Here is a 13,923-nt window from a genome sequence, read left to right on the forward strand (position 1 = left end):
AAGCAATGGCTGCACTATACGTTTCACAATGTACTGATGACATGACTGCTTCACCATTATCATCAGACAGTGCTGTAACAAGGAAAATCCTGCCATTTGATTTTCTTTTTCAGTCACTGGTGTCTGTAGTAAATTCGTTCCATGAGATGATCACAGCACTGGAGGAAAAGGCCTCTCAGCTAGAAAAAATCAGTAACGATGCTAGCAAAGCAACCATAAGCAGGTCAATGACAACTGTCTGGCAACGGTGGACACGGCTCCGGAGTGTGGCCCAGGACCAGGAGAAGATATTGGAAGATGCAGTGCAGGAGTGGAAAGGCTTTATTGATAACGTATGAGACTTTGGGTGTTGTTACACATTAATTTTAGGCAGCTCCTGGAGCTTCTAACCCCTGGATTAGCCACACATTAACACCTGAAACTAGTGTTAAGCACATTTTAGGCAACTTAAAGTTACACCACTCCAGGGCAGGTTTACCTCTGATCCATGTCACCCAGCTTGCGTTCCATCAATGTGTGGCCACTCCCCACAGATGAGCTGCCCGAGTTACAGAACTCAAGCATCCCAGGATCCAGTGCCCCCCACCCCCCAAAAAACTCTCCTGTCCTGTGTGGACAAACTTTCTACCTCCTGGTTTCTACTGCTCAGGGGGCAGTTTTAGCACCAAGCCAACTCCCACTCCTGCCCCGGAGGTGTGACTTTCCCACCCCAGGGGTGCAACCCTCTGCAAACAGCCTGCAAAGCACATGCCAGCTAGCCAGGTTATGGGGTACAGCTGGGTCCATGAGCAGGGTCTAGGGGGGCAGGGAGGGGGCCAAGGGAAGAGCCAGATCAGGCCCCCATGAGCTGGGGCTTCCTTCCAGGGGCAGTAGTTTCCCCAAAAGTGCCTTCCTTCACTGCTCCCACCTCCCAGCCATGCTGGTAAGTACAACTAGCACCCTCCACACTCCAATCCCAAATCCTAGTTTATTAAAACATGAAACATTTAATTTGCTTTCTCCTTATTTCTTTTTATATTCCTTTTTTTTTACTTCTTTTTATTGTATCCTTCAGTGGCTGACTTCCTTCTTTTCATCCCCCTCTCCTCCCATCTCCATTTCCTTTTCATCTCCCAGTTTCATGTTCCCAGACCCCCTCTCCCACAGCCCCTCTCTCAATCCCTACCACCTAGAGCAGGGATAGAAGCCTGTCCTGGCCCACCAGCCCTGTGGTGGCAACTCACAGCTGTAGCTCCTAGTCAGGTCCCTGCTCTTCAGCCCTCTAGTGGCAAGTCATAGCTATATAGGTCAGAGAAGGTTTTTAGCCTTCAGGTGTGACTGCTCCAAAACAGAACTAACACTTAACACTGTTCAACATTTGAGCAGCTCAAAGTGCAATGTGTAACAAGGCCCTTTGATAAGTCCCTTTTACTACAATGTATTTTTCATGAAGCAGGGTAGATACAGTGTATTATGTTTTCATCACATATGAGACTTAACATTTATATATCCCTTTACAGATTCAGAGCACTGTACAGGCATTAGCTATTTAAGCAGTAAGTCCTGTAAGATAATCAGTAAATCATAGTTACATTTTACAAGCAGGAAAGCTGATACAGCAAGTTATTGACAAAGCCAGCATTAGAACTCCTGACTGCAAGGCTGTACTGTTTCTCTAGACCCTATTACCTTCCTTATTCTTCTAGGGAAAAAGAAATTAAAGTTTTATGTAATAAACACAATGCCCTTTTGCATTTGCTAGTTTTAGTAATTATTTCAGATCTTCTTCTTTCCTTTGTCACCCCAGACAGCTCAACCTCCCACTGCATGATCTTTCTGTCTAAAGAAAACTGGGAATAATTTCTGAGTCAGTGTGCTGAGAGCACTGTGTAATATCATGCTGACCAGTATCATCTTATGGTTTCCTTGTACTTCTGATTGTCCATGTCTCTTTGTTATCCCTCATCCTAAAATTTTTGGAGGAGGGGCAGTGTTTTTGCTCCACAGGTGACCCTTAGCACAGTGGATTCCTTTTTCATCATTAGAGTTGCTGTGTTTTGTGGCAGTGCAAACAGGGAATAAAATTAGAAATAAAAGGAGGTCATTCAACAATTGGGGTGTGCAAGGCATAATCTTATCTATGTCCTGGCCACTGCCATCTATCAGAGTGAAAATGAAGCTTTAGAACCCTACCTGTTGAGTCAGCCATGTACTATCAAATTCTTACTGATTCCACTCCAGCGCTAGGTTTTAGGTCTGTTGTTATCAACTGTGCCAAATGTGTCTTTTATCTGTTTCTTCAGATTCAAAATGCTACTCTAGCAATAGATCAACTACAAGATCACTTACCAGAAAGCTCAGTTGAAAAAGCATCAAAGACAGAGCTTCTGGATCTTCTGGATTACCACAGCAGTTTCACTCAGGAGGTGGAACAGAAGCTGTCTTCTTTGGGACTCCTCAAACAGCATGCACTAAACATGTTCCAGGATGTGGAAATGGAGCCAAGTTCTCAGGAGGAGCTACCAGTCATGCAAGAAATCAAAGCAATGCAAGACCGATGCCACAAGTAAGGGGAACAGAATATTTAAGTAAACGGAAGTCATTTTATTTTATATTAATTTACTGTTCAAGCATACCTATAATAATATAATCAAAGTTATAACACATTAATATATTTTCATATTTTTGTCATTCAATTTCATTGTTAAATGTGCGTTCAAAAGATATTATGGTTGAAATTGATAGTTAAAAAAAACCCCTTTCCTATACTCTGTTGCTAATAACAACTGGAAGTAGTGTTAAAGAATTTCAAATATTTAATTTACTCATCATTTACACAGATTCTATTTTCATGTCACTGTTCTCAGACTAGGCATTCACTTTGAGTTAGATTTTTTTAAGGTACTTCATTGCTTAAAATGGCAAGAGATGCTTAGTGGTATTTTCAACAACACCTGAGCCAGATAGGTGCCCAGCTACCACTATTTTAATATCACTGAAGGCAGAACCTAGCAAGAAGATATTGCGTTTCAAAATCCTACTTGGTATCTGTCTCTTTCCAGCTTTAGAAGACTGACTACATCTGAGAGTCTTGTCCTTTTGCTTTTCTAAAGCAGGGGAGTAAAGATAGCCTCATGGTAAGAGTCAGTCCTAGTGACATAGGTCCAGTTCTGGCCCTACTATAACATTTAATGGAATGATAAATAGTGCCAGTGGAATATGCTAGTGAAGGGTCTAGGACAGAGGTGGGCAACCCCAGCTTGGGTGCCAGAGCATGGCACGTGAAAGCATTTTGCTTGGCATGCATGCCTTAGGGTAGACGGTGGGGAAAAGGCTGGGGCTGCACAGCCACAACAAGGATCAGGCCCTTCACAGCTCCCCCACAGCTCCCCTGCTGTCCACTCTCCCTCTGTCCAGAAATGTTTCCAGCTCCTGAACTTAGGATATCCCTGTACCCTCAAGTCACCCCCATGGTCAGTCTCTGGCATAAAAGCAGCCACTAAGGAGGACCCCAAAGTATTTTCACCAGGCCATTACCAGGCTTGCAATGTGCAGGAGGGAGGGGATGGGCAGGGTGTGCATGGGACCATCCAGGCTGGGTACACCATTGCCCCAGCATAGCCATACCTTAAGTGCCTTAGCCAAGTCTTCATATTTCTATATACAGATTGTGAACCTTGAATTGCAAAATCTTGATTTCACTGGGACTGCTTACATATGTAAATGTAATCATGCACACAGATGTTTGCAGTGAAATAAGACTTCTTGTAGAAAAGGATACATATAAACATTCCTTTGAATAGTCTGTCTGTATTCTGAGGGTACACACAGACATAATTGTATTGATATCAAAGGACATCAAGCTAAGCGATTATGATACAGCTGTTACATGATTCTGGAGCAATACAGCTGTAGCAAAACCATTGGATCTTTAACTCTACTTCATTCAGGGCCCTGCCACATATTCAGGCTAAAGCTGGATACAAACCAGCTATAAAGTTGTTACACATTTTCAAGAACTAACTTTGTAGCTGGTTGACTGTTTTCATAGTTGGATGGAGATTTTTATGGCATGATAATGACTTTGCACATGTGGCTGGTCTTACTTTGTATAAAGTAAGGTCTAAATTTATTGCACAATGAACCAATTAATTGCATAATATATGTAATGTGTGGCAGGGGCCTCAGGGTCAGAGTTAGGGTGGTTCAGCTCATTTGTATCACTATATGTAGATGTAAGAGCTGATATACACTCTTGAACAGGAGCTCCCCTTGCCCTTCTAAAGAAGCTAAAAGGTACATCTGTCCATAGCCAGAGTTGATTTCCAAGAGGGAGCATGACTCTATAAGTATTCTACTAGGAGGGAGGGGGGGAGGGGAACTTGGATCCCAGCTTCTGCTTCTAATATTGTTTATGTCAGGGCTTTCCAACTGGTGGAGCATGGGCTGTATGTAGACCTCTACTGCTGCCACCACTATTGTCAAAATGCTGCAGGAAAACCCGGGAGGGAGCACTGTGCTACCAGGGTTGCCCATATGATAGGGTGGGCTATGCATCACTTGTGCAGTCATGCAGCAGGGAGGTGCCCACACAGCCAGGGCAAGAGATCGTGGGGGATGTCATGACATCAGCAGCACAGCCTGTGTGGCTATCGGGTAGGAATCCTGTGCCCTCCCTGCCCCCTCCTCCCCCACCTGCCTGTGACTTGCAAGGTGTTTGGCCTGGGGAACACATGCCAATGCTACATGCAGCCCCTGGCCCCACTAAAGTTGGCCATTACAAGAACTGGAAGTGGAACTCAGGACTGCCTCCACTGAAGCCCCTGTCTCTCACTGGGCTAAAAAATCAGGACACCTTGCATGTTCTCCTTCTGATCCCCTGATTCATACATTCCCCACACCCCGTCCCACCCCCATGTGGGCCCAACTTCAAAAGGCACAGTGGAGGCTTCCCTCAACCATGCCTAGCCCAAAGCCATAGTGGTTAGGTACTTTCCTATTAAGAGGAGATATGAATTCAGAACACATTAGGCTCAGCTGGGTGTACTGCCTAGACCTCCCATTTCCTGGGAAAAAGCCTTAATCACTAGGCAGTCGGGCAAACAGCGGGTATATCCTTCTCCTACTCTATCTTTGTGCTTCCCCTCCAGAAGATTCAGATCCTAAGATGATGGAGGCATGTAAGGCACAGCCTTGACTGAGACATACAAGGAAAAAGTTCACATACACACATGCATGTACCTGTGCCTAACGTTTCTATTGGTTGCTCATAGACTTTATGTTCAGTGTTTACATATTCTGGAAGTGCTGCTCATTGAAGGAATGGGAGAGCGATGCACCTTTCCTGGGTAAAATAGGATCACTCTCTGATGAAAAACACACATTTTTGAGAGAGCAGCCATGTAGGTTTAGACATATAGCAGGTGGAATGGAATATGGGCCTAAGGAACATGGGTAAGTTGTAGAGTTAAACATCTCTGCCTGTTGTTTGTTTAGCATCCTTTGTAATAACACTTTTTTCTATTATTCTTAGCTGAAACATTGTAACATCATGCTTGTTATTCTTTGCATTTCTTGATAGCTTTTGACAAAATAAGATTACATTTTTATAAATTCTTCACAAGTTGTTTCTTTGCCTTTTGAAGCATGCAACAGAAAGTGAAGAAAAGTGGGAAGTTGGTGAGACAGGAACTCAAGGAGCGTGAGGAGGTGGAGATAGAGATTAATATTGTGAAGTCTTGGATTCAGGAAACAAAGGAATATTTGCTAAACCCCACAATGGAAGTAGATGCTCAACTTCAGGAGCTGCAGGTATATCACTCTTCTTTTATGGATAGTTTCAACTTTGATGTGTTCTGATAATAAACATTAAATTAGAGTGTTACAGTGGATTTGAATTTTACAATATGAGCAAAATCGTTGCAGTGACAATGGGAAAAATTAAAAGACAAGCCCATATTGCCAATAAATTGCATTGATTAATTGCCAGTATGCATAATGTGACAGAAGGGCTGTGACCATAGAATCATAGAAAATTAGGGTTGGAAGGGATCTCAGGAGGTCATCTAGTCCAATGCCCTGCTACTACTCTTCTAGTGAGAAAATTCTTCCTAATATCTAACCTAAACTTCCCTTACTGCAACTTGAGACCATTGCTCCTTGTTCTGCCATCTGTCACCACTGAGAACAGTCCAGTTCCATCCTTCTTTGAACCCCCTTCAGGTACTTGAAGGCTGCTATTAAATCCCCTCTCAACTAAATAAACCCGGTTCCCTCAGCCTCTCCTCAGAAGTCATGTGCCCCAGGCCCCAAGCCATTTTTGTGGCCCTCTGCTGAATTCTCTCCAATTTTTCCACATCCTTTCTGTAGTGGGGGGCCCAAAACTGAGCATAGTATTCCAGGTGTGGCCTCCTATCAATGGCAGCACTCCTACCAATGCAGCCCTGCATGCTGTTAGCCTTTTTGGCAACAAGGGCACACTTGGGTCATACATTTTCCCTGCCTACATATAGAGTTAGTGGCTTTCTTCTTCCACTCTTTAATATAGATTGGGGGTTGGCAACATTTTTGAGCATAGTGCCAAAAAATGCAACATCTATTTGTAAGATGTTGGAGTGCAAGGCAAACAAAACGGGGAGGAGGGAATACTTGGCTAGATGCACTGCATAATATTACAGTTAATAATAATAAATGTTGTTTGTTTGTTTACAATAAATACCTGTGACCACACAATTGTGGCCACACCATTCCTGCCCTGGCTCTAACTGTAGGGGCCCTCCCCCCCTTTATTCACCCACCACACCTTTGATGTTAATGTTGGGGAAGGAGGAAGACTGCCTGAGGGTCTGAGAGCAAGCTTGCCATTGTTCCAGTATTGGGCTTCGGCCTTCTCACCCTCCACCCTTTTTGCTATTGCTGATCTCTCTAGCTGTAGTCCACTGGCTGGGCTGGGCTTTGGGGTTCCCAGCTTCTTGTTTGCCTTCCAAGGCCTTATCTCTGCCTTCCCCTGAGTTCCTGAGCCTCTCTGGACTCTGTCTGTTTTGGTCCCAGGACCGATGCCTATCTTTTCCAAGGCCTTATCTCTGCCCAGAGATGACCAGAGCAGGGTGTGGGGCCTGGGACAAATCAGCCTGTGTGGAGCCCCAACCCTGGACGCAAGGAAGCCTGGGGGGTTTGGGGGGGGGGGGGGGCAAGGGGCCCGGGGCCAGTGGCAGTGTGGAGACACCACGGCTGCTCCGCCCGTCTCCACAGGGCCCCCCAAAGTGTGGGGCCCAGGGTGGTTGTCCTGATTGCCTGACCCCCCTTCAAGGATATCCCTGTCTCTGACCTCTCTTAGGCTCTATGAAGTCACCGTTCTGGGCATGCTTGGTGCACCCTCCTAGGTACTCTGGGATTGCCCCTCACAGGCTTCTTCTACCCACCACCAGCAACAAGCTGGGCTGGGATTCTGCGGACCCAGTGCAGCCACTTGCAGCCTCCTGGCTTCCTGCCACAAGTATCCCAGGCTCTTTGGCAGGCCCCAGCTGCCCACCATGGAGTTTTTATTCCAGTAAAACCTTGAATCTGAAACAACCTTTCCTGAAAATGGCTGGGGTGCCAAGCAAAATATCTCCATGTGCCACTCTCTGGAACACGTGGTAGGGGTTGCCAACCCCTGCCCTAGAGTCTAGATGGGTACAATGTCCTTTCTATCTCCATCATGTTGGAGAAAAGATGTCTTCAGTGAAGATCTATAAACTTAGCAATTTCAATTGATAAGCTCACAGAGGAGCATAGAATTGGAAGGGACCTCTTTGGTCATTGAGTCCACTTCCCTTCTATCGCAGACAGCTATCATATAGTCCCTTTCATGAATTGTCCATTTTGTACTTCCTTAGGATTTTGCCCCCAATATTCCTACTGAAAGGCTATTCTAGAACAGGATTGTCCATCTGGCAGTCTGGTGGGGGTTAAGTTGTGGCCCCCAGGCTCTCACCTGGCCTCTGCTCCCCTCATTGCTTTGGCTGCAACAGCAGCTAGAGTCCCTGGGTTCCCTTTCCCTCCTCCAGCTGTTGCTTCCTGCCTCCACCCTAGATGAGGAAGCACTGCAGTGTCTGTGGCACAGGGAGCTGATGGTGAGTCCAGGGCTGTGCAGGTGCCTGAGGCAATGCAGAGTGGATGTGAGGAGGACTGTGGCTACATACACAATGCCTGTATGATGCAGTGAGGAGGAAGGCCCATGCAGGTGCATTGCATAGTGGTGTGGGGAGGAAAGGGGTGTTCCTATGACATGCAGCCTAAAGGCCCATGGCTCATCCTGGTGCAGCCCACACTTGCGCATCCCATGGGCCGAGTGGCCCATGGCTTCTTAGAAACTGGACAGGCCTGTTCTAGAACATGATTCCTCTGGCAGGTAGAAACCACCTCACTTCCAGCCTAAATTCATTCTTAGTTAATTTATTGCCATGTTTATTCCTATGCCAGCATTGTGTGCAACTTTAAAGAGCTCTTCTCCTTTTCTGATATTTTTCTTTCTGAGATTTCTATGGAGAACAGTCGCATCAACCTTCATGTTGCTAGGCTAAATAAACAAGCTTCTTTAGCTTTCTCTTTACTCCTATGGCTGTCCAAGTAGTACTTCAGCACAGCTGTTCCATTTGGAATGTGGACATTTTATCTTCTTTCTTTTGGTACCAAAGCACATGGGAAGGAAAGTGAACTTCTAGTATGTAATGGCATATAAAGAAATCATACACTGAACACCAATTTATTTGTTTGCATCCAGAACCTCTGCATTGTGCTTGATTTTCAGGTTTGAATGGACCCAGGACTCAATCTCAAAGGACAATTTGAGTCTAGTCCGCATATGCCATGCAGACATATGTGGATTAGGCATATCAAAGTCATGCTCTGAAACAAAAGTTTTGTTCCCCCCCTCCCTTTTTTTTGCTCAGCTGACTCTCCATTTTCATACTTGCTGAGTGCATCTACACATGTGCTTTACTGCAAAGTAGACTAATTAGCTGTGCAGTAAAGTGTCAATGTCTACATGTGTGGCGGTATTAAGCCACAGTAAACTAATTAACTCTGCCATAAGATAGGACAGTACTATCTTATGGTGGAGTAATTCACTGTGATTAAATGCACATGTAGACACTGACCTCCGGTATAAATTGTGCCCAGTCAGTGCAGATAGTTGGGAGCTGGACTCCTGCCAGCCACCTAGCCACACAGCTCTACACAGCACCCTCGTGTCCCAGCCAGGCCCTCCAGCACCCAACGCCACCACCCAGAAGCTGGGGCTGACTTCCTATGGCCCCTGCCAGGCCTGGTCCACCCCAGTTCAAATTGCTGTTGTTCCAGGTGCACGTGTAGACACTGCATCCGGGAGTAGTTTACTCCAGTTCAAACTGCTCTGGAGTTTATTGCTTTGTATTAATTGCACATGTAGATGCACCCACTGTTTCTGAATTGTATCTCTTTTATTCATCTAGGCTCTCCATAATGAAGTCACTTCTCACCGCCAGGCTGTGGAAAAAATGGCTGAACAACAGCAGAACAAGTACCTGGGACTTTACACTATTTTACCTTCCGAACTCTCTCTGCAGTTGGCAGAAGTGGGATTGGCCCTTGTAACTATACAGGATCAGGTAAAACCCAGTGGAAGAAGGCATATACATTTATGGGATTTCTCCACTCGTTTATAAACATAGTAATTGAATGACATATGATATTACAGGTTTGTTTGTGCTAAACCTTTATAGCTGTTACCTCCTTAGCTTACAACATATTCCTCCTATGAAGGAAAAAATGTATGACTAGTTGGTTTGCTTCTTACTGCTGTTGTTCTTGGCAGATTCAAGCCAAAGAGAAAGAAGCCCAGCAGAGCAAAACATTAAACCAAGAGTTTGGTCAAAAAATCCATGAGATAGCAAACGACTTAAATGCAATTCTCTCCAAACTGAAAGAAAAGACAAATAATATAGCACAAGCTAAAAGTGATCAAAAGGTAAGGGGAAAAGCTTAATTTATCTGATTATGGAATATAATGTTTCAAATTTGCACGTCCCCATTGGACAAAAAATCCATTTACAAAGAGATAAATGACATGTTTGTCCTAAGCAGGTAGACAGATTAAGGAGTAAAGACTCCCTTTTTCTGGGCCATGTGGGCTTCTGGAACTATATAGTCTCTAGATGGTAGCATGTGCAGGGATTGCCCAAGTGTGCTTCTCGTGAGAACAACTAGGCATGAAAGGTGGGGAGCTGGGAGAGCAGGCAACCCATGTTGTTTTGTCTCTCTTGTCTATGTTTTCTCTCTCTTTTGTCAAAAAAGAGTAATCATTCTTAATGCACCTAAGGAGTTTCATTATGTACCCACACAGCGTTTTACTTTAGTCTGTTCTTAAATAGCTTATCCATCCCCATAGATCATCATTAATGAACATTACCTTTTATAGTAAATAGTTCCATTGATATGTGTGGGAATACTCATAAAATAAGGGGTGCCTTGCTGAGAGTAGGTATGGTATAAATTGGCTGTTGATTATTTTATATTCCAGAAAGCCTGTATTGCTCTCCCAAGTACTTGTGTATATAGAAAAGAGTTGCAATGAAATGAAACTTATTACACAGTGTTATATATATGTTTTTAAAGATCAGGTTGTTTTAGTTATTAATGTGAAGTGAAGAGATGTACTTTTCCCAGAATAAAACTTCTTGGTATGTCAGAAAACACCATTTTCTCTTCAAGTTGTTGTAAATGTGCCTCTTGACACCTTTTATCTGTTGCACAGAACCACTGAAATGTATTACGCTGAAACCAGTACATCATAATTACCTCAGTTAAGTGGGTGTAAAGCTAATTAAATGTGTTTTTGTCCATCTCCAGACTGGATGAAAAATTCTTGTCATTGGAGAGTTAGTAATATTTCTACATAGTTATAAAAAAAAAAAATTCCCAGGTGCAATTGTAAAACTAAGTTGATTTCAAATATCAGTAATCTGTTTTAAAGTGAAACTTTTAATTTAATCTGTAAGGAATACAAATATGTTTTGAACACGCCTGAACAACAATAAATGGTTCTTGTTTTAAATGGTTTTCTTTTAAATGTAAAGCTTAATTAATAGATATTCTTCAGCTTTCAATTCTCTGACAGGGTTGGATATATGTATGCATGAAGTATAGTTATGTAGGTGTTTAAATAGGTAAATGAATGTATCTATTTACAGATGAATCAGATATATTACCTTTATGATTTCCACTCGTTTATTACAGGCCATTGTTGACTTCGCTTGCTCTCTGATGCATCTTTGCCATATATGTCTGAGTAGCTTGAAATATCTCATTGAAAACAGGGAAGATTAATCCCTCACACAGCCACTCTCCACCTTAAATTCTGAGTTGTTTTTTTTTAGTTTACTAAAAATGGAATAGGTAAAATTTTTTCTCTCCCTCATAGTTTTGTACAGAAGGACTCCAAAGCATACAGATTATCCATATGTTTCTGTTGAACGGCTGTCCAGATTGCTCTAATAACAAGTTCAAGTAATCTATAACACCCAGCACAAAATTATGGGACTATAATAGAAAGCAAAATGGGCTGGATACATGAATGATGTAGCCTTAGGATACATTTTGGAAAAATAAAAAACAAACAAACATAAAACTTTGTCATAGCAATAGTATCTTGACCACTCAGTCAAAGGACAAACACAGCACCATGGCCAGCAGTGGTTGATGTAACTCTGTAGTGATTCAGTCTTCTAGTGGGTGAGGGAAAATATTAGCTGTTTTGTTCAGGGAAAAAACAGTGGCAGTGATTAAATAGCTGAACCCATATCCTGCTGTGCCTTCTTCAACAAACTTTAATGCTGTGCAGCCAAAATATAAATGGAACCAGAGATAAAAAAGGTATAACAAACAGGATTTAAACACGTAAAACAGAAATATGAATAACCCCCATCACTGATTTTGCTCTCTTATTCCAGATCCTTGGTGAAGAATTGGACAGCTGTAATATAAAGCTGGTGGAACTGGATGCCACAGTACAAGACTTCGCAGAGCAGAACACTCAGTTAGCTAAACAACTAGCTAATAGGATAGGGAAACTATCTGGGTTGCACCAACAGACCATTAGGCAGGCGGAGTACCGAGCATCCAAACTGAACCAGGTACAGTGTCAAATCATTTCAATCCTTTCCTCTGTGAAGCACCAGGAAAATGTGAAAACAAGAATTTATAGAATTTAGAGCAGAACTATATTGGCCTGTAGTGTGGCATTTTTTGCTTTTGTTGTCATGACAACAAGTACATTAATTAGCAAACAACCCTCTGAGTCTAAAAACAGGAACTTTCAGTGACATTTCCAACATAATGCACATAATATGCTTGTAGCTGTGCAGTTTTTCGCTTTGCATCACATAAAAAAGGTAAGGCTTCCCTTTTTTTTTTGCAAATTGATGTCAGTAAGCCAGATGGAGAAAAAGTCATTAAATAGAGGTAGAAAGTGTTGCACAGTATGAGTCAAAGAAACACATAAGGGACAGCATAAGAGAAGACACAAAGGGAAGAATGGCTGATTACGTCTGAATCTTGAGCAGGAAGGGAGTAGGCATTTGTATGTGACAGAGTGAAATACATGTAGGAAGTGCACTTTCCTGCACATGTACATCCACCTACACACACTCCTACTGTGTCCTAGTTTCTTTATTAAGATTTTTTTTTAAACCATACCTGACTTTCCTAATTTTCCCTCACAAATATAGACTATAGTTACTAAATTAGAAAAATAATTGAAAAAAATTTTAAGTGACCCTCCCTCAAAAAATTAAAAGGGGAGAAGTAAATGAAGTCACTTGCAGTTAATATATATATGGAGAGAGAGAGAGAGAGAGAGACTTCCTCTCTTCAGGATTAATCTCATATTTTATAATAGTTCTTCCTTTTATTTTCAGGCTGCTTCACACCTAGAGGAATATAATGAGATGCTGGAGTTCATACTGAAATGGATCGAGAAAGCCAAGATATTAGTCCATGGTAGCATCACATGGAATTCTGCCTCTCAGCTTCATGACCAGTTTAAGGCATATCAGGTAATCAAATGAGCTACATATGTCAAAAGACCATTCAATTAAAAAAATACTGAGCTTCTTGGACTAAGCAATAGCTATTAATGTGATTTTTTTTTTCAGGGGTTATATGTATTGGAAGAGCAATATGTATATTACTGAAAACTCCAGGTTCTTATATTATTCCAGCCTAGTCTTTACTTTTATTCAGATGTTGTTGCATAAAAACGTTGTTTTACTCAATCTCCAGTGTATAATGATTTAAGTAGATAATGTGACCTGTATACTTACTGTCACGACCCAGTGATTTTTGTGCCTCGGCACTATGGAATTTCCTGGCCACATGAGAGCTCCTTTGCACGGCAGAGTGTTCTGCTGCAATTGAGAACCCGCGTGCAGGAGAGAGTTCCCGCCAATTTGCAGTTTCCTTTGCAGGATGCATTTCTTCCTTGCAGCACAGAAATGCACGGTGCAAAGAGTTCCTGCTATTCGAATGTAAATTTGTGTCCCGCCATTGGCCTGTGCTAAATTATTCACACGTGGCGGCTAGTAATTGGCTCGCTGGCCGTTTAAAATTCCGCGCGACTTCCGCCCAAGTCGAAGAGCTTTGAGCACGCTGCAGAGTGCCTCTGAAGTTATCTGACTTGCGGCTGCCGATCGATAGACTGATCACCTATCGATCTTTCTTCCCGTCGCCGAGCGCAATCCCAGACGTACCCCTTTCCCCGCCGGCTTCGAATTGCGGACGGATTAACTGGCTTGGGCCCCGCCAGCTGGAACAACCCGTGTGGTTGTTCAGACGACCGTACCACCTGCGTCATGATTGCAAGCGGCGCGAGTAAAGTTTTTTGCAACCAATAAGTTGTGTCTGCCTCTCCATTCACCAGCCCGCCCT

The 13,923-nt window shown here is 43.1% G+C and overlaps 1 protein-coding gene across 1 annotated transcript in view; it reads left to right on the plus strand.

The window, feature by feature from the left end:
- SYNE1 (spectrin repeat containing nuclear envelope protein 1) overlaps nucleotides 1-13,923 on the plus strand; it is a 522,133-nt gene that overhangs the window by 331,337 nt on the left and 176,873 nt on the right. Inside the window, 7 exon segments of the mRNA XM_025205597.1 lie at nucleotides 114-332; nucleotides 2,283-2,545; nucleotides 5,625-5,790; nucleotides 9,453-9,608; nucleotides 9,815-9,967; nucleotides 11,949-12,131; nucleotides 12,915-13,052. Of these exon segments, the coding sequence (XP_025061382.1) occupies nucleotides 114-332; nucleotides 2,283-2,545; nucleotides 5,625-5,790; nucleotides 9,453-9,608; nucleotides 9,815-9,967; nucleotides 11,949-12,131; nucleotides 12,915-13,052 (1,278 nt within the window).

Source organism: Alligator sinensis, unplaced genomic scaffold, assembly GCF_000455745.1.
Source record: "Alligator sinensis unplaced genomic scaffold, ASM45574v1 scaffold1177_1, whole genome shotgun sequence".
NCBI lineage: Eukaryota > Metazoa > Chordata > Crocodylia > Alligatoridae > Alligator > Alligator sinensis.